This window comes from Mya arenaria, chromosome 8, assembly GCF_026914265.1.
Source record: "Mya arenaria isolate MELC-2E11 chromosome 8, ASM2691426v1".
Classification (NCBI taxonomy): Eukaryota; Metazoa; Mollusca; class Bivalvia; order Myida; family Myidae; genus Mya; species Mya arenaria.
The window spans coordinates 47,000,435-47,021,063 of NC_069129.1; the positions used below are offsets into that span (position 1 = coordinate 47,000,435).

Sequence of the window (20,629 nt, forward strand, 5' to 3'; positions counted from 1 at the left end):
ATGGCATGGCGGTAAGGAATGATGGCCTGTCGTTTTTCGCATCGAAATCAGGCAACGGTGTAATACTGATGCATCCAGATGGACAGTGGATATTTAATAACTTCTTACGAGAAAAAAGACTGGGAGGAAAATCACTTGCAGTTGCTATTAAGGAATCAGAGGAAGAACAAGTGTTGTATGTTCTTGTCAACAAAATCAGCATGTGCGGTTTTCGTAACTCGTTCAAAATAGTTGCCTTTAAACTGGCGACAACGAGCAGTTAAATGGATACTTTTCGATAACAAATGAAATACTATAATTATGTAACGTATGTTGCTGAGCACCGGAAGGTATGTATGTACATACAGCTTCGTTCGATATTTGTTACAACAAAACAAGGATTTTGACCGTTGAATTAGTGAAACATTTACAGGAAATTGTGCATTAGGTGTCCATGACTGGTATGCAATTCGTCAACATTTGGAGCTCAGCACCCTTTCTACAGATATGTTTTAGTTTTGGAACGTGTGAAGATATTGTTTATGTTCAATACTTGTACTTGTAAATGTGAGATAAAGAGTTTAATATATGGTTATTGGTTTAGTGATAAAAACACTTGGTAAAGTTCAGGTCCTGCGATGAAAGTTTTGCCATCTCCTTGGCTTTGTCTTTATAGTTCATGCTTGAAGACCAGTTAAATAAGGTTTGTAATTTGAATGCAAAATCTTTTGCACTGCTCACCATTAATATGCACTCTTACTTCCAAATAAGCAGTACCACATTTAATACAATTGTTTTTATAAATTCTTTTTGAACTACATACTAAAAAACACTTGAAAATGCACTCATATTCCCAAATAAGATATACCGAAAGTAATACAGTTGTTTTAATCTACCGAAAAGAATTAATAATAATAATCGAAAACCATGGTTCCTATGAAGGATGCCGTGTTTTATTTGAAAGAAAGATGCAGAAAACTCGGCATTTCTACGTATTGAGACGATCGTTGATCACTGTAACTCTTTTCGGACCCACCAGTCATTTTATATTTACGCGTTTTCAGCTATTAACTACACGGTTAAAGCTAGTCTTTTTATCGATAATTTATATTTTCCATAAATGCATTTATTAGTAAGTAGTTAAAGGTTCATCACTCAAAATTTATGCACGTTTAATTGATTTTAAATACGAGTATTACTTAAAAGAAATACAAAAAAAAATGTTCTGTATGTTATCAAGACTTTGCTTAATGTTTGTCACAGGGAAAAAGAGAAACGGAAGTATTGACTATTATACATATGACCTTTTTTACAATCAAACACTGATAATGTCTCTCAAAAATCGATTGAATACTGTAAATTATTCCAACTGTAAGTTGTGTGTGTGGTAGGTTTTATTCTTTGGGAAAACAGGACAACAATCCAGATCTTTATTAACATCATGGTAAGTTTTAACTAATAGGTAATATTGCATAATATGTGTTAATTTGTAAAATAAACATTATTGTTATATGAACTGAATCTGAAAGAAAATATATACCCTAAAATTGCACTAATATTGTTAAGATGTTTACTAGATTTATGAACATGCTGGAATAACAATATGAAAAATATAATGCACATGAATTTCCTAATGCTTGAAATTGAGGTAGACGTTAAAAACAAACAATAAATAACTGATACTGATTACAATAGGGTAAACAATATAGAAATCATGGTTGGTCCGTATTCATCATACAACTTAAAGTGAGGCTCTTATTCAAATCAATGCAATACATGCACATGTATAACAAATATAAATTTTGAGTGATAAACCTTTAACTTCATACTAAATAATGCATTTATGAAAAATATTAATTACTGATAACAAGATTGTAAACTGTGTTTTTAATAGCTGAGAACGAGTATTCTGCACCTTTCTTTCAAATTTAACTTGGTATCCTTTCTAAGAACCACTGTTTTCGACATTTATTCTTTCTTTTTGGTATATTAAAACAAAATATATTAAATATAGTAAATCTTATTTGGGCATAAGTATGCATCTTTAAGTCATTTCTGAAAATTCCCCCCCACGCCAAAAAAAAAAACCTGTTTTAACATAAAATGTGTCTATTGAATAAAGTCAATGGACATAATAGTATTTTTGAAGTGACCAATGAGAAACTTAAATTATAAAAATGACTTTTGTGGCGTTTTGTGTTTGTGTATACATGTATGTTTGTGTTTCTATTTATTTGTCATTTTGTACCTGGCCTTGTGCCCCTAAAAAGGTTCTTTTTTATTTTCTACAACTGGGCTTTCCCCTGCAATTTTGATTAAATATTTAAGCGTGGAATTGACTTTGGAAACTTTGTAATGAATACTGGCCAAGGGCTTTTTGTTTGCTATATATATTATTCCCAACTGGAATGTAGAAATCCCAAAGAACCTTTGAAACACGTTGATTAAATTTGGACAAAAATATTAAATCGAGTTGTTTCTCTGTAAATAGTATAACCAGACTAATTAGTTACTGTATAATTTGAATATATGACTGTTGCCCTCGGGCCCTCCGAAATGTTTAGGTAGAGGGACATAGACTTGGCATTAGTCAGTCCATTCGTCTTTCCTATCGTCTGGCCGTATGGGGCCATTATTACTAGTCTGAACAGAAATTAATGAAACTAATGTCCAGCGGCTATAACCCTTACATCCAGGTGCATGCGCAAGACTTTTATATTGAAATATTCAATTACATTGTACTAACTCTGTCAATGGATTGTATTTCATTTTTGAAATCACTTCTACATGTATCTGTCATACGTTTTTGTCCGGACACCAAACTTTGGCAAATTCTAAGTTTAAAAGGGGCCATGACTCCCTCCAAAATTAACAGCTAGTGAAGAAATTCCAAGTTTATCTGTAGGCTATGAGATTGACCATGGGTACCAAACAATTCAAATCCATAGACCCTGTCACGAGTTATCATCCGGACATCGTTTTGTTTTTGTTGTTTCTAATTGAAAAGTTGAAAAGGACATGAAGAGACCTTGACCTTGGGGCTTAAGAACCTGGGTGTTGTCTGATCATGTCAGTTATGGACCTGTCATGGTTATATATAGAAAAACTGGCAATTTCAGAGCCGTAAAATAGCCTTGACATTATAGCTAGGGAGCCAGGTGTGGTGCACAACACATGGTAGCCTTATAACGATCACTTATGCAAAATAGTTTTTAAATCCCACAAAGTTAGTTCTCAGTATGGCTTATTTAGCAAAGTTGGCAACGATCTGAGTCACGCAGTGACCTTGACTTTGAAGCTAGGAACCCGGGTCTTGGGTGTGATACGTCATCAATTTATTAAGGTCACTTATGCAAACTACTTTAGAAATTTCACCATCAATGACAAAGTAAAGGCTGGGACTGGGAAGCATGACCGATGGACAGCTGGATGTGACATGGAGCTTGATTCCTAGGTAGCCCTCACTTCACTTTTTTAAGAGGAAATATAAATAATAGTTTTCTTGCGTTAAGACATAATGCAAGTGGAGAGGTTAAAGTGTTCTGCATAGCAACGATTGTATCTGTCAACAACCCCAGTATGTTACATGCACCTAAAATGCATGTTACTAGCAAGCATATCAAGAAAATGAACAAATTCAGTGCTATAATTAAACAAATCTTTAACAAATCGTTACTAATACTAATCTATAACAAAAACAAACCAAACGTACATAGAAGACAGGGAGCCAGACAAATTAAACATCTGTATGGTATTCTGATGGATTGGCTTATTTATGGTTTGATTTTTAAAACTAATTATGGAATTACACAGTGTGACTATTTTACAGAATAACAAATTTGTTATATTGTTCTCAATTGCACATTTAAAAACTAATTATAGACTTACACATTATGACTGGTTTACAGAATAACAAATTTGTTATATTGTTCTCAATTGCACATTTAAAAACTAATTATAGACTTACACATTATGACTGGTTTACAGAATAACAAATTTGTTATATTGTTCTCAATTGCACATTTATAAACTAATTATAGACTTACACATTATGACTGGTTTACAGAATAACAAATTTGTTATATTGTTCTCAATTGCACATTTAAAAACTAATTATAGACTTACACATTATGACTGGTTTACAGAATAACAAATTTGTTATATTGTTCTCAATTGCACATTTATAAACTAATTATAGACTTACACAGTATGGCTGGTTCACAGAATAACAAATTTGTTTTATTGTTCTCAATTGCACATTTAAAAACTAATTATAGACTTACACAGTATGGCTGGTTCACAGAATAACAAATTTGTTATATTGTTCTCAATTGCACATTTAAAAACTAATTACAGACTTACACATTATGACTGGTTTACAGAATAACAAATTTGTTATATTGTTCTCAATTGCACATTTAAAAACTAATTATAGAATAACACAGTATGACTGGTTTACAGAATAACAAATTTGTTATCGTGCTCTCAATTGAGCATGCTTGACCAACAAAAGCTTATATGTACATCTATGGACTGTTACAATCCTTTGATCTAAAAAGCATATCACAGATTTCTGCAATAATGCTCAATTTCGAAAAATCAATAACAAATAACATAAAAATATAATTATATAGTTTACAAACAAATCAAAGAATTGCACAGTTTTGTATCTGACTGGTGTCTTCATGTTCTCTGTCAGTTTCATACTCGGACTGGTTGTCATCAGATTCATCTCCAGCCTCACTAAACCCACTGGAAATGTCTGAGTCATAACCTCCAGTATCCACCTCAGACTTGGTAGAATCCTGCTTAGGTAGCTCTTTAGTAGCATGTCCAAGTTCTTCAGTGTATCTGTGATAGTTGAAGGCGTCCTCTGCAGAAAGGGATCGAGATATCCCGTTTGCATCATGGATATGGTCCGACACACACGGTTCAGAATCTGTAGTACTATCACTTACATTTCTAGTTTTTGAGACCCCAAAGTCTCCACTGTGTCTCTTTTCTAATTTCAGCTTTTCAGCCTTTCTCCTTCCATGGACCTCTGCTCTTGCATATTTATTGCCAGTACGCGACATGCCCCTCGTGCTAATGGAAGGAGTGTTGTGCAATGGCAATGCATCTAAACTTGTAAACTCAGAACCATCTGGCTGACATTGTAAGTGCTGTGAATATCTCTGAATCAAATAGTCTGCCTTATTTCTACCATTTTCATAATTCAATGATGAAACGCCATCACTTTTTCCATGTTTATTGCTTTGAAAATTACTCACATCACCAAATTTGACACCCCTACTCACTTGATATCCATTGTTGTCAATGTAACCACTATTTGAAATATTTTGATCTTTGTTGTCAAGGCTGTGACCCCTGTTGCTATGGTGATGACCCCTGTGCAAGTGGTTGTCATGGAGACACTTCTTTAGAAACCCAGTGATAGGGAGGGGCAAGGTCACAGACCAGGGGTCAGGCTCTGGATTGGAGAAGTCCTGAAATACATGAACATTAATGAAAAAAATAATTGACGTATGCTATCATAAAATATATGAAGATACAATGTAAAAATAAACTTCAACCTACTAAGTTACAACCGTTACGTAAGAAAAACACAACTCACTATAAAGAATATTAAAGTAAGTTAAAATGCAGCTTTATAATGTTGTACAGTGTGCCTTTAATCTTGCACCAGTTCAAGTGTTAAATTCAGTACTAAAAGAAAAAGTGAATTTTAACAAACACCAAGAGTATAAATGTTTAATCAGGTTACTAAATAAAATGTAATAATCACAAGTTTCCATGGTAAATGAGGTTGGTATTCTCAATTTATTTCTCCGCTGACCTGTATAAGATGGTATTGTAATAGTTCCTTCATCTCAGGAAGGCCTCTTCTGTCCTTGAACCCCAGCGGTGAACGACCGTCCTGAAAATCATAGTCCACAATCAAAATTGAATAATGTTATTGGACTGTATAATTTATGGTTTACATAAGTAACGAGCATTGTATAGTTGTAATTTGTATACAAGCATCATTCAAATAGAATTTCATTTAATTCAAATCTTCAACTGAGGCTCTTCAAACAAGTTATCATGGCAGTGTAACCATGGAAACCAGTAAATTGCTAAACAACATCATCCTGTCAAATCATACGTCACATACTGTAGATTGGTTAAATTTTGATATAATTTTTTGCGTATTTGTCAGTATTCACTAATGTCGTCAGTCTGAGTTTGAATTATTTTTCAGAATATCAATAATATAAGTAATATCGACAAAAGGAGTTTGATTGTAGAAAAAATAATTTGTAACAGAAACAACCATTTTACTGTATTTTCTGATGTAATACCGTTTGCTTCTTTGGGTCTTAGTCTCAAACTCAGACTCCAGACGTTAGTTAATATGGGCCCTGGAGCCATGATAATAAACAGTCTTAAGTCTGAGTTCAGACTCATGCGGTTACACTGCAAATCTAATTTTTCATAATTATTCTATTTATTATCAATTTATAAATATTGAGCGTCATAATTATACATTTTAAGTTTATAATAATCTACCTTGTCCATGACATATTCAGACATTCCATAGTCTTCCAGTATCCCTATAAGCTGCTGTTCCCTCTCCATTCCATACACATAGTGAAGTGCCGTTCTGAAGTGCTGAAATAAGACAAAAGGCCAATATAGGACTATTTCATTCTACCTTCAAACTCCTACATGCCACTGTCATCCAGTGGCCCTTTAAGGTGTTGATCCTGCTACATCCCATACACATAGTGCCATTCTGAAGTGCTGAAATAAGACAGAAGACCAATATAGGTTTGGTCATAGTACTATTTCACTCTATCTACAAACTCCTACATGCCATAGTCATCCAGTGCCCCATAAAGTTGTTGAATCTGCTCAATCCCATACGCATAGTGCAGTTCTGAAGTACTGGAATAAGACAAAAGGCCAGTATTTATCATATGACATGTAGCTCTACCACCATACTTCTACATGCTATAGTCTTCCAATGTTGCTAAAAGCTGATGTCCCCTCTCCATCCCATACACATAGTGTAGAGCTGTTCTGAGGTGCTTGAAAAAAGAGATACATATAGAATATCATACAATATTTCCATGATAAATTTTGTTTGTTTGTTTGTACAGAAATCCCACTTGGTTAAAGGCATTTACCTTACTAGTGGTGCAGGTTTGATTAATATAACTATGTACACTAAAATGCAACAACATAAAGCAGATAATTTCCAACAAAAACATATTTTGACAACCAATCGTATTTGTGAAGTTTAGGTTAATTTTTAAGCAATCCACATGCCTTAAGGCGACTATAATTTAATTGCTAGATTTTTATTTCTTCCCACCGCCTCTTTTTTCCGCCTCCCCTTAAATTGAATTGACTCAAATAATAATGTTGAACTAGGATTTGTATTTGAGTATCAGTCCGGTACTGTCTAGGGACGGCGTTTATTTATACCTGCAGTGTCATCAATGTATAACATTCACTTGTAAAAAAAGGAAATTTTTTACAGTCATGTTTGTGGTTCACCTAGAAACACATGTATATGGTCCCTTAAAAAATATACAACAGTGAAACAGTCATGTAAGAAAATTTAAAAAAAAAAAATGTCACCCCACCCTCCTATTTAAAAAAAAATGGATGAAAATCTAGCAAAAATTTATATTGGCCTAATGTATGTTGTTTTTTTCAATGGAATTACCATAACCTCCTTGATTTCTGCTATTTGCAGTCTCTCTATTATGTTTGAAATGTTTATTCTGCTTAATTCTGGTAACACAAATATCACAGCTTTCAATAGTACTAAGGTTGTCTGGTTAGCACAGTGTTAAGTGCACTCTCTTCACACCAAGGTGTCCCGGGTTTGATTCCAAGCCTGGGAATATGTGAGTCTGATTTGTCATCACCAAGCCTGCAAGTTGGTTTCCCCTGGGTTCTCCAGTTTCCCCCACAACTCTAGATCACGTACGCTCTTGCACAACATTGTGTCAACAAGAGTGACATAGCTTAAATTTAAACTCTTACAAATTTCTCCATAATTGTAAAATAAATGAAGCTTTATAAACTAATATTACCACAGATATACCAGTACATTCTCAAATATTATGAGAAGCAATGTATATCATCAATAATTGCACGCTATACTTGTAGAATGCAGAGAGTTATGTAAACTTTGTTTTACAAACCTGATCCCTGACAGTGTCCAGTTTGCGTCTCCAGGTGTTGACGTAGTACTTGGCCAGCTCCTCAACCACCTCATGATGCTGTCTCAACACCGCCTTGTGTAACAGGGGCTGACCATCTCCCTCACACCTGGCAAGAAGAATGTGAATTTGCATAAATTCCTAAAATAAACATGACAACTATTCAAGCCTTACTGACCATGATGAGAGTAAAACATCTATCTGATTTAGAACTCACCTGAAGTCAGCATGACATACATTCAAGACCATCTCTGACCATGATGAGGTGTTACGCTTCTTCCTGATCTAGAACTTACCTGCTGTCAGCATAGTAGACATTCAAGCCCCTCTCTGAACATGATATGTGTTAAAAATCTTTCTGATCAAGAACTCAAATGAAGTCAGCAGGACATACATTCAAGGCAATCTCTGACCATGCTGATGGTTAATGTATCTTCCTAATCTAGAACTTACCTGCTGTCAGCATGGTAGACATTCAAGCCCCTCTATGACCATGATGATGAGTAAAACCTCTTTCTGATCTAGAACTCATTTGAAGGCAGCATGGCAGAAATTCAAGCTTCTCTCTGACCAGGATGAAGAGTAAAACATCTCTATGACATAAAACCCACCTAAAGTCAGCATGGCAGACATTCAAGCCCCTCTCTGACCAGGATGATGTGTAAAGCATCTTTATGACATATAACCTACCTGAAGTCAGCATGGCAGACATTCAAGCCTCTCTCTGACCAGGATGAAGTGTAAAGCATCTCTCTGACAGTTTCTGGGTCGCCAACCTCAACAGCCTCACACATCTCTGCCTTGTAGTTCTGTAGATAGAAAAACAGACATGATAATTGTTTTCATGAGGCAAAGGAAAAATTCATGCAGACATTTTTTTTTCACTCAAGTTCTTGACAGACTTCAAGATTTTAAACATTATAGTTAACAAAGTGTTTATCAGTTGGGAGCGAACCAATGCCATTACAGAAAAAAATAAAATGACAAAACACCCACAGTATCCAAGCATATATAATAACATTTGTTCAAGGGTTTAAGCTGTCAGTATCATAATTTTAACAATCCTAATGACTTGCCACACTTTATTTTGTCATCAAAAAGTGTATTTTACAAAACATGAGCAAATCCCTTTAAAATACATAACAAATGCTTATTTACCTCATATTCTTTAACCATCTGTAGGAATGTTAGAAACGAATCAGTGTTGCCAGCCTTCCCTGTTGTCAATGGCAACATAAATGGGTAACCATGGAGACACAGAATGTTTCTGTTGTCAGGAGCAGCATCATCACAACCCCACTCCAAAACCATCTGATTGAAAAAAAAAAATCAACAAATTACACAGTAAGATATATATGGGATATTTAAAAAAAAATGGACATGAATGCAATGCATGAATAAAGAGACCGATCAATAAGAAATCTCTTCCTTAAAATAGCCATTTCCTTTTTTTCTCAGTAATTTTCTCAGAATTATAAGGTAACATTGCATCTAAGCTTATGCAACCATAATAATTCAACATGTGAAAACTTAATATGTTTAAACACGGTGGAGAACCCACATGATTCATTGGTCAAGTGTAAGGCAAAAATTGTAAATAATGGGTCTCGATTTAGTAGTTTTTTTATAAAGATTACTTTTTTAATAGTTGGACAAATGTTTATTTATAAAGATCATATAAAACCCTGCAATAAAAAGCACTTTCAACGGTTATATAGAACTTTCTCTAAAATCTGAAACTTTGTCTAAAAATCATGACAAACTGACAAACTGATTTTGCAGAGTTGAAAATATCAGCAAAGTACATGGCTCCTAACAAATATATTACTAAAACTTGGGTTTGCCGTAATAATTCAAACGATAATCATATTTTCAGCCAGTTTTTTGCATTTTGTAGGTTTCAGAGGCTATGATTTTTTTAAAATAGTTTTTTTCAAAGTGAATAATGAGCAAAAACAAAAATGATAAAGTGCACGGACATTTTAGAATTGATCAAGTACACGGAAGTCTAATCTAGTGATTTAATCTGACTTGCTGATAGTTCTACAGAATCGAGGGTGAGAAACTTAAGCAGTTGCTCTAGAATGCCAAGTCTTTTTTGCAATGGTAAGTTACAAGAAAGTCCCTTGTATTTTCCTGTGGCAAGAATATTGCTGCCCAGTGAAAAACACTCTTCAATAACATACCATTTCATTAAAAATCTTCAACCTTAATAAACTGTTTAAACCCCATAGACTTTCTGGAGGCATGGTATCATTCTCTCTGTTCTTTTTCTATTGGTAAACTAATTTCTATTTTTAACAGAAAGCGCTTTTGAAAAGATGGACTTAACTTCTGTAAGTATAGCCATTCCTTGATCCTAATGAATAACACTCTGCCTATGCAACGCAACCCAGTATAATATTTAATTCAGACTGTAACAAATTTCCAATTACCTTGTCAATAAGGCTAACATATTCTGCAAGGCCTAGACTGAGGGCGTACGTTCTTGCATCCAGGTTGCCCTGAAATAGTTGCACAAATTTTCAATGTTTTCATATATTATTTCTCTGTGATATAAATGCACATGTGTTTTATTCAGTTTACAAACTAAATTTTTAGCTTGGTTGTTACAAAATGTGATAAAGTAAAGGTTATAAGGTTCGGCAAAATTCCATTTTTTTGGATGGAAACCAGCACTAATGTCCATTTTGAAAGGCCATGAGAATGTTCCCCTGATCGGGATCAAAACCACAACCTCTTAGGTGAATCAAATAAACCACTTGAACACACTCACCTGACCCTCACTGTTTCAAATTAGAGAAATTGTTTGAAGCACATTTTTTACAAGCGGCTGTAAGCAGATGTCAAAACTCATAATTTGTTCTCAGTTGGTCAAGGAATTGAACTTTTATTAATTATTAAGGCAGGGTTACTGTTACTAATAAAACATGTTTGACATAAATGTCTTGAACAGTTTTTTGAGTTATGAACAAGGTTAAAGTTTCTGCTTGAATTCTGATTTAAGGGTTATTACTCTAACAATTATTAAAGCTAGAGTTATTGGCCTACAGAATAATTATGTGCTTATTATCATACAGAAAACATGAGTAATAAGTTTCTTGCGAGTATCTGAATGATTTTATAGTTCAATATGGTCATCATAATAACATCCCTATGATACCAAGGAAATATCTATTTATAACACTAAATATGTAAATGTTTCGAAAACAAGACAAGCTAAGATTAGATGTGTACCTGTACCCTCTGTGTGAGAACTACACTGGAGCAGGCATGTAGGATGTGATCAAACAGTCTTATATCCACCTCACAGTCCATACAGTGAAACACAACATTTCTGCCCTGGGAAGAAATCAAAGTGATAAAGAGAATTACAAAAAGGCATAAACAAAAGGCTGTCGAGTAAACTCGTCTGTTCTTGTTTGTTTTACTCAATCAAATCAGGTACATAATTCAATAATTATTTAAGCATGAGATGGGCACCTTGCTTAACATTTAGGTATTGTTTATGGCAACATATGAAGCAATTTTGAACATTTATACCAGTTATAGTCAACATTCAGTCATTAAGTCAGTCATTAAAGTCTTTAAACATTTATGTCACAGAGGCTATCAGCCCAATTAGAAAAAAAGACAAGCTTAAACTTATTATGTTTCCAGCCATCTCATTGCCTGTATTTTATTTCCTATTACAAAGACCCAGAAATGAGCATTTGTCAAACATTCTTGTAACATTTAGGAAATACTTTTCCCTGAATTATAGATTGTTCCAGGTGTTTCTTTTGTTCTTTTATCTTCTGTGGTAAAATTAACAACCTGTTAATAAGAAATCAGTACCTTATAATAGAGCTGGTCAATGTTGTAGGGTTGCCTGGGGATGGTGCGTTGTAGAATGTCCACATCTATGGGAGGCTTGTAGGACAGGGCAGCAAAGTACAGAGGCATGTCCAGCTGGAAAATTGGTGGTCAGTTAACTTTACAGTAAATACTGAATTATATCATACACACTTTTTTATCTTGATAGTAAAGGCAGCAATAGACAGATATGAATTATTCTCAAGGTCACTTTCTAGGTAGAAAGCACTGCTGGTGTCCATTTCTAGAGACCAAGAAAATGATTATGACCTTTGTCTCCAGTTTATATGAACATCTTCTGCAAGAAAAGATGTTACAGTAACACAAGGCAATGTCTGTATGAACTTTTCCCATACATTCCATCAATTCATACCTCACTGTCCCCCTGCACAGCTGTATCAAGCCGGGCCCCGTGCTTCAGGAGATGATCTACCATTGGTTGGTCCCCCTGACACATCGCATAAAACACTGGGGTCACACCGCCATCAGCCTGAAGTCATCAGATTTATTATTAGAAAGGGGTATAATACCATGGGGCAAAATTCTCGAAAAAATAAGCTAACAGGCTGATGTATCATATATGATTTAATCGAATTACTTGGGTTAACCTGACTTTATAATCTGTATCATAGTATAGTTTATAGTATTATCTTCAAAACATTATGTTTGAAGTCTCAAGGCTCTTTGAAATTAGACAATTACACAACTTGTACCAAAATAAAAATAGTGGGCTAAGCTTGATTCAGTTATAAGTGAAAAATTGGGCCCTAGTTATAAGATAAGCACACTAATTTAAATTGAGTTATTGGCATGTTTCAAAGTGTTGGCCAAGGGGCATATTAAAGCCAGTTACCTAGTGTTGTGCCTTGCTTCAAATTGTTGGTCAAAGGGCAACTTTCAGCTTATCACAGAGTTATGGGCTTTGTTTCAAATTGTTGGTCAAAGGGCAACTTTCAGCTTATCACAGAGTTATGGGCTTTGATTCAAATTGTTGGTCAAAGGGCAACTTTCAGCTTATCACAGAGTTATGGGCTTTGTTTCAAATTATTGGTCAAAGGGCAACTTTCAGCTTATCACAGAGTTATGGGCTTTGATTCAAATTGTTGGTCAAAGGGCAACTTTCAGCTTATCACAGAGTTATGGGCTTTGTTTCAAATTGTTGGTCAAAGGGCAACTTTCAGCTTATCACAGAGTTATGGGCTTTGATTCAAATTGTTGGTCAAAGGGCAACTTTCAGCTTATCACAGAGTTATGGGCTTTGTTTCAAATTGTTGTTCAATGGGCAATTTCAGGTTATCACAGAGTTATGGGCCTTGAATTAAATAATTGGTCAAGGGGCATATAAAAGCCATTGACAGAGTTATGGGCCTTGCTTCAAATTGTTGGTCAAGGGGCAGATTACAGCATATCACTGAGTTATGGCCTTTGTTTCAAATTGTTGGTCAAGGGGCAACTTTCAGCTTATCACAGAGTTATGGGCCTTATTTCAAATTGTTGGTCAATTGGCAAATTTTAGCTTTTCAAAGAGTTATGGTTCCTTTTTCAAATTGTTGGTCAAGGGGCATATAAAATCCATTGACAGAGTTATGGGCTTTGTTTCAAACTGTTGGTCAAGGGGCAAATTTTAGCTTATCACAGAGTTATGGGCCTTGATTCAAATTGTTGGTCAAGGGGCAAATTTCAGCTTATCACAGAGTTATGGGCCTTATTTCAAATCGTTGGTCAAGGGGCAAATTTGAGCTTATCACAGAGTTATGGGTCTTGCTTCAAATTGTTTGTCAAGGGGCATATGTAAGCCAGTGCCTAGCTTCAAACTATTGAACGAGGGTAATATTTAAACAGTGACAGAGTTATGGGCCTTGCTTTAAATTGTTAACATATGTATGTGCAATGTTTCATGTGAGTCCTGACTGAGACTATCGTTTTGCATGTTGCCCAGAACAAAAAGGCTTTTACCCGGATGTTTTTCTTTAAAAATCAGAAAAAGCTTAAAATTAGTAAATTCATAAAATACTGGTACATCAACAAGTACCAGATAATAATGATATCTGTTAATCATGAATTTGTCTTCAAATGGTAGTTAAACAAACCATGTTTTTCAAGTTGACATTGAGGGTTAACTTGGATTTCAGCACATGGTCCACCAGCCTGTAGTCTCCAGCCAGAACACCATGGGCAAAGTCCTACAGAAATAAATCAAGGTGATGTTTTTATACTATATCTATGGGCAAATCACTGAATCACATATTTTCAAATCTAAATAGTATAAAACATAATCATGTTTGGTAAGGACTTAAATTTCAGCATACTCTGTATTTTCCTGAAGTTAACAGCCAGGACACTGTGGGCAATGTCCTTGGTTGGACACAGTTTCAACCCAAACAAATAAACACATGTCATGACTATCGTACACATATAATTCTCACAAACTGACATCATCTATAGTAACTTGTGCATCAGAGGTGTAAACAAGGGCAACAGGAGGGCTAACAACAAAATATAATTGTAATTGCCAGAGTTCTAAATATAATTTTTACTGACCAAACAAAGGAATTAAATGGAAATGAATCGCTTTGTATATTCAAATTCACTTATGGTGGCAGTACATGCATACATTTTTACAAAATTGCATGAAATTTGGCAAAAAAATTCTGATTTGGAGTCTTATTGAAACCCTTTATACATGGAACTTTGAGAATTGATCCATATTACTAATGTCAACTAGTAATACTAATGGAAAATACTTCTACTAACACAAGCGAAAGAAATTAGGTCTCGTATCAAATATATATAAAACCAAACAAGAGCAACATGGCTTTAAAGTCAATGTTGTCTGATGTTGTTTTGAACGAAAATCGAGCATAACCTAACAATTATTATAGTCCTGGTTACACATAATTATGCATGAGCTAAAAAAGGCCATTTTAGTAGCTGCCAGCCATTGTCTTTTTATTCCATGGACAAGGGTCATAATTTAATAACTATTCAAGACAGAATTAAAGGGTTTGCTGCTTAGATGTGTATTACCTCTGGCTACATGTGTACCAAGTTTGAATTAAATATATTGACTGGTTTTGAGTTATGGTTGGTTTTTCTAAGATATGTTAACATGTGTACCAAGTTTCATTTGAATATCTTGATGACTGGATTTGAGTTTTGGTTAACGTTTTACCATGATATGTAAACATGATTGTGTACTAAGTTTGAACTAAATATATTGACTGGTTTTGAATATGCTGTAAGTTCTTCTAAGATATGTTAACATGTGAACCAAGTTTAATTTAAATATCTTGACTGGCTTTGAGTTTTAGTTAAAGTTTCTCTATGATATGTTAACATGTGTACCAAGTTTAATTTAAATATCTTGACTGGCTTTGAGTTTCAGTTAAAGTTTCTCTATGATATGTTAACATGTGTACCAAGTTTCATTTGAATATCTTGGCTGGCTTTGAGTTTTGGTTAATGTTTTACCATGATATGTAAACATGATTGTGTACTAAGTTTAAAGTAAATATATTGACTGGTTTTGAATATGCTGTAAGTTCTTCTAAGATATGTTAACATGTGTACCAAGTTTAATTTAAATATCTTGACTGGCTTTGAGTTTAAGTTAAAGTTTCTCTATGATATGTTAACATGTGTACCAAGTTTAATTTAAATATCTTGGCTGGCTTTGAGTTTTAGTTAAACTTTCTCTATGATATGTTAACATGTGTACCAAGTTTAATTTAAATATCTTGACTGACTTTGAGTATTAGTTAAAGTTTCTCTATGATATGTTAACATGTGTACCAAGTTTCATTTGAATATCTTGACTGGCTTTGAGTATTAGTTAAAGTTTCTCTATGATATGTTAACATGTGTACCAAGTTTAATTTAAATATCTTGACTGGCTTTGAGTATTAGTTAAAGTTTCTCTATGATATGTTAACATGTGTACCAAGTTTCATTTGAATATCTTGATGACTGGATTTGAGTTTTGGTTAATGTTTTTCCATGATATGTAAACATGATTGTGTACTAAGTTTGAACTAAATATATTGACTGGTTTTGAATATGCTGTAAGTTCTTCTAAGATATCTTAACATGTGTACCAAGTTTAATTTAAATATCTTGACTGGCTTTGAGTTTTAGTTAAAGTTTCTCTATGATATGTTAACATGTGTACCAAGTTTAATTTAAATATCTTGACTGGCTTTGAGTTTCAGTTAAAGTTTCTCTATGATATGTTAACATGTGTACCAAGTTTCATTTGAATATCTTGGCTGTCTTTGAGTTTTGGTTAATGTTTTACCATGATATGTAAACATGATTGTGTACTAAGTTTAAAGTAAATATATTGACTGGTTTTGAATATGCTGTAAGTTCTTCTAAGATATGTTAACATGTGTACCAAGTTTAATTTAAATATGTTGACTGGCCTTGAGTTATAGTTAAAGTTTCTCTAAGATATGTTAACATGTGTACCAAGTTTCATTTGAATAACTTGACTGGCTTTGTGTTTAAGTTAAAGTTTCTCTATGATATGTTAACATGTGTACCAAGTTTCATTTGAATAACTTGACTGGTTTTGAGTTTTGGTTCAAAATTTTCTGTGATATGTAAACATGTGTACGAAGTTTCTTTTGAATATCTCATCTGTTTTTTTTCAGTTATGGCTAAACGTTTTTTCATTGATAAGCAGACCAGCTCAAAATTAAAATAAAATCTCATTTCTACATGGTTTACATGAATTCAATATAATGAACTGTAACAATAAATTATGCAAATAGGTTTCTTTGGAACAATTATCTGAAGTATTAATTGTATTGAATGAAGCGTCTGTTGGAGTTATACTGGTAAGTGAAAATGCAAACTTTAACCGAACGCCAATGCAAAATCAATTGAATCTTTTTTTACTATTTCAATATTATGCAGGAGGTAAATAAATAAAGTTTAAGAGTCTAATGCAACCAGTTAACTGTTTCTCATGAATACAAACAAATATATTGACCAAAGCCAGATTGTGGCTTGAAGTTAGTTAACTAAACCTACCATTGAAGGGCCAATGCCTGTGATGACTCTGATGATGTTCTCTGTTCCCTTCTCATAGGCCAGCTGTACCACAGACATGCCTTCCTGTGAACATATAGGCCAACAGTAAATGAAACGAAATCGCTGCAGAGCGAACCCCGAGCGTTTGACAGCTGTTGGTTCTAAGCCAAACAAGGGGCATAACTCAATGATTATTCAAACAAGAGTTATGGGCCTTGCCTTACATGTGTGTATTGCTGCTGGCAACAAGTGTACAGATTACAAGTTTCATTGAAATATCCTGAACAGTGTTTGAGTCAATAATGCCAAAAGCTGCAGGTTTTCCTACTAAAAAACGAAGCACCTTTGCAAAAAAGTCAGCTTTTTTCAAAACCTGTGCCTTCCTAGTTAAAAGTATAAGCTGCGATTAGTTTAGTCCAATAATGCTCTGCTTTTGAGTTGCTTTAAGCAAAGCTCAAAGCACTGCTTTAACAAAGCTTTTATCTGAATTGGATAGACTGCTTCCCAGTATATCATACAGTATATGTGAGTGAGATCCCTGAGACATGGTACCTTGATAATGTTTATATGGCACCACTGGTTAACCAGTCTTCTCACTGTGCCTACATCATCAGAGTTCACTGCCCTCCAGATGCCAGGCTGAAAAATCACACATAAAAATACAAAACAGAACTCCCCTTAGAAAAGGTTTTACATTATATTCTGAAATATTCATAGACATTTTTTACTTAGACACCATCATGTTTGTCAGTGAAAAGACATCAGATAAAAGATACATGACTGTGTAACTGGGCATTTAATATATTATATATATATATATTGAATACCCAGTTACACAGTAATGTATCTTTTATCTGATATATATATATCTGTATAGCAGCACTTATGCTGTCTAGCTATCAAGCTAGATTTTACAGTGAAATGGTAGTCTTGTGGAGCCATGGTCATGGGTTTGACATGTTTTTAAAAGACGTTCAGTAGAGTTGTTTCATGTTTTGTTCATTTTGACCCAATACCAAGATGTCATCAATCACCATGTGCCATTGAAAATGTGTACCATGTATTGGAGGACACAGGCCTTCACATCTCTTTCAAGCTCCCTCGTCTGCAGCACATATTGCAGCACATCAAGCCCTTCCTAGAACAGTAGAATAATATACAAGATAGGTGTATTGGTTAGAAGTCAACATATGCTAGAGAAATGGATTTTCTCTTAGTTTGCCAGTTTTCGCATTAAAAACACAATTTCAATAAGTGCTTAATAACGACATTAATTTTATGAGCGATTGCAAAGAATTAAACAAAGTGTAAAAAGACTCAACAAAGCTACCATTTTTATCAATGTTTCCTTATTATTTAAAAGAGTACCAGCCTACTTGATTTCTAAGACAGATATCAGCTCCACATCTAAGAAATGCCTTCACTACATCAAGGTCAACATCCACTGCCTCCTGAAGGTATCTCATGAAGGCAATGTCACCATCCTGTAAAGGTCAACAACATGCATGTGCTTTTGATGAAATGTAGAAAATATGAAAGCATGTAAAAAAAGTAATAATCATCTGTTTCAGACATGGATGGGAAAATCCGACCCTTGGTCATGTTTAATAGCCTGGATCAGACCAGATCTTCATCACTGATTTGTACCAGTTACAGTAAATGGTTCTTGATATATATATTTATTGCAGATTTTAAAACTTGAATGTTAATGTTTATCGCTATAAAAGCGCTTAAAAACATAAGTTACTTCTTGATAAATATTAAAATTCAGAGAAGCCACATAAAAATTAAAAATTCAAGATATACCTTATCAACCATGTTGATGTCAGCTGCATGAAGCGACAGGGCATACACCAGCTGGGCACCAGTAGCACCTGAACATCGGTCCTCGAGAACAGAGTCTACAAGCTCATTATAGGGATTACACTCCTGAAACCAGATTGTAATTATTACAGGGCATATCCCCTGGATTTTTTTTTTTTTCAAAACTTGCTTAAGGTTGACAGTGGAAAGCATCAATAATATTATGAGTGTGAAATTCCATGATGACTAAGTCCAAAATTATTGTAATTTGAGAGTATTTCTGTATTTATTCTTATATTATAAATGCAGATATTGCGCAAATTTTCATTGTGGAAAAATCCCCTGGTGTAATATCAAATCCCCTGGAATTCAGATCAAAATCCCCTGGGAAGCCTCTCAGAAATATGGCATGTATGTAAACCTGATGGGCCACAACATGAAAAAATACAATATAATACCATACAAAACTAAAAAAAATCACAAGGCACACAATGTATAACAACACATTTTGCTGTAAAAATGAAAATTTCTTTTTATAGAACGAAAGACACTATTTCAAACCAAGGCTTAAAGGAACATTGTAAAATTCAAACAATTAAGAATGCATGTTATATGTTTTTAGTACAATCTTACTCAAAATTACCAGGAATATCTTTTGCTTTGCGCTGTTGTGTTCAATGTCATGTAGAATATCTATCGCTTTCTGTCTGTCACCACTTCCAACTGCATTTATTAGGTGTTTACTCTCTGCATTCATCACATATTGATCTTCATCCATTCTGAGGACTAAAAGTATATTAGGTAATAAGGTGTGAATTGATCCACACTACAAGAAGGAAACAGGTCATGAGTAATATCAGTTCTAATTAATTTTACCATATGGTTAATGAAAATAACATTTTAAAAGCGAAATTAAATACCTGTATATAAAAAATTTTAAATCAAAAAAAGAGATAAGTAAACAACAACAGTTACTGGTACAAAATATGTGTTTTCTATGTCAAATTTTACACAAATCTATTTAAGGTATACAAGAAAAAATATCATTTATGCTTTTTCTATTCAGATAAAAAATCCAACTTTTGAGCACGCTGCTTGGATGGTAGCTCAGCACACCTTGTTTCAAGCTTACGTACATCATGTATGTGCCCCTATCTACATGTAGGTCAAATTTTTCTTCTCACACTAGAAACACATGTATGATAGATATTATTAATCTGAACATACTTTTATAGACGCACTATTGTGTTGTTGACTGCGGGGAAAATGTATGGGAATCAAATCCTCATTCGGGCATACACTTTATTTCCCTTTAACTGGTCATTGCATGTTGTGTCAGAAGTGGGATTGGAGTTAAAATTGAACTGAACATCTTTAAAATGAGCATGTCAACAATTGATTTATTTTCATTATTTCTTTCAAACCCTTCAAGTAACTTTAAAATAACGAAGCTTTAAATAATCCACATAAGAAATAAAACTCACTGATTACTGTTGCTTATTGCACATAGAATTTTGACATTTTTTCCCACCATCTGTCAAAAATTCATGCAGGGAGTCTGGATTAAAAATAGCAAATTAATGAATAAGAAGAATTTGAAAGATAACAAAAAATAAAAAAATTGTACTCATCATTTCGATAAAAATTTATTTAATTTATTTCGAGTTGATTTGCATTCAATTATGTATTAATAATTTAGTTTTTATATTGTTTATATATGATTATATTGCAGCCTCCCTGAT

At 33.9% G+C, this 20,629-nt stretch overlaps 1 protein-coding gene across 2 annotated transcripts; it reads right to left on the reverse strand.

The window, feature by feature from the left end:
- Positions 1–1,395: 1,395 nt before the first annotated feature.
- Positions 1,396–20,441, reverse strand: LOC128244585 (uncharacterized). Of its 2 annotated transcripts, none has more exons than XM_052962579.1 (18): positions 20,372–20,441; positions 19,531–19,673; positions 18,891–19,013; positions 18,461–18,568; positions 18,142–18,222; positions 17,637–17,723; positions 17,085–17,168; positions 14,141–14,233; positions 12,424–12,540; positions 12,033–12,146; positions 11,433–11,537; positions 10,631–10,699; positions 9,354–9,506; positions 8,886–9,004; positions 8,178–8,304; positions 6,529–6,630; positions 5,816–5,896; positions 1,396–5,465 (listed from the first exon to the last, which is right to left on the reverse strand). In XM_052962579.1, exons 2-18 carry the CDS (start codon positions 19,663–19,665, stop codon positions 4,626–4,628), a joined length of 2,538 nt encoding a protein of 845 aa, XP_052818539.1. In that variant the 5' UTR covers positions 19,666–19,673; positions 20,372–20,441; the 3' UTR covers positions 1,396–4,625. The 2 variants fall into 2 exon arrangements, with proteins under 2 accessions (XP_052818539.1, XP_052818538.1); XM_052962578.1 differs by lacking the exon at positions 20,372–20,441 and adding an exon at positions 20,115–20,347.
- Positions 20,442–20,629: the final 188 nt, after the last annotated feature.

Bases quoted from the DNA above. Each gene is read 5' to 3' on its own strand.
- LOC128244585 (XM_052962579.1), bottom strand. From the start codon at position 19,665: ATGGATGAAGATCAATATGTGATGAATGCAGAGAGTAAACACCTAATA. The intron at 19,014-19,530 runs GTAATTTTGAGT...ATCTGGTTTCAG, and splicing joins CAAAGCAAAAGATATTCCTG to GAGTGTAATCCCTATAATGA. The intron at 8,305-8,885 runs GTAGGTTATATG...TCTTCTTGCCAG, and splicing joins GTCTGCCATGCTGACTTCAG to GTGTGAGGGAGATGGTCAGC.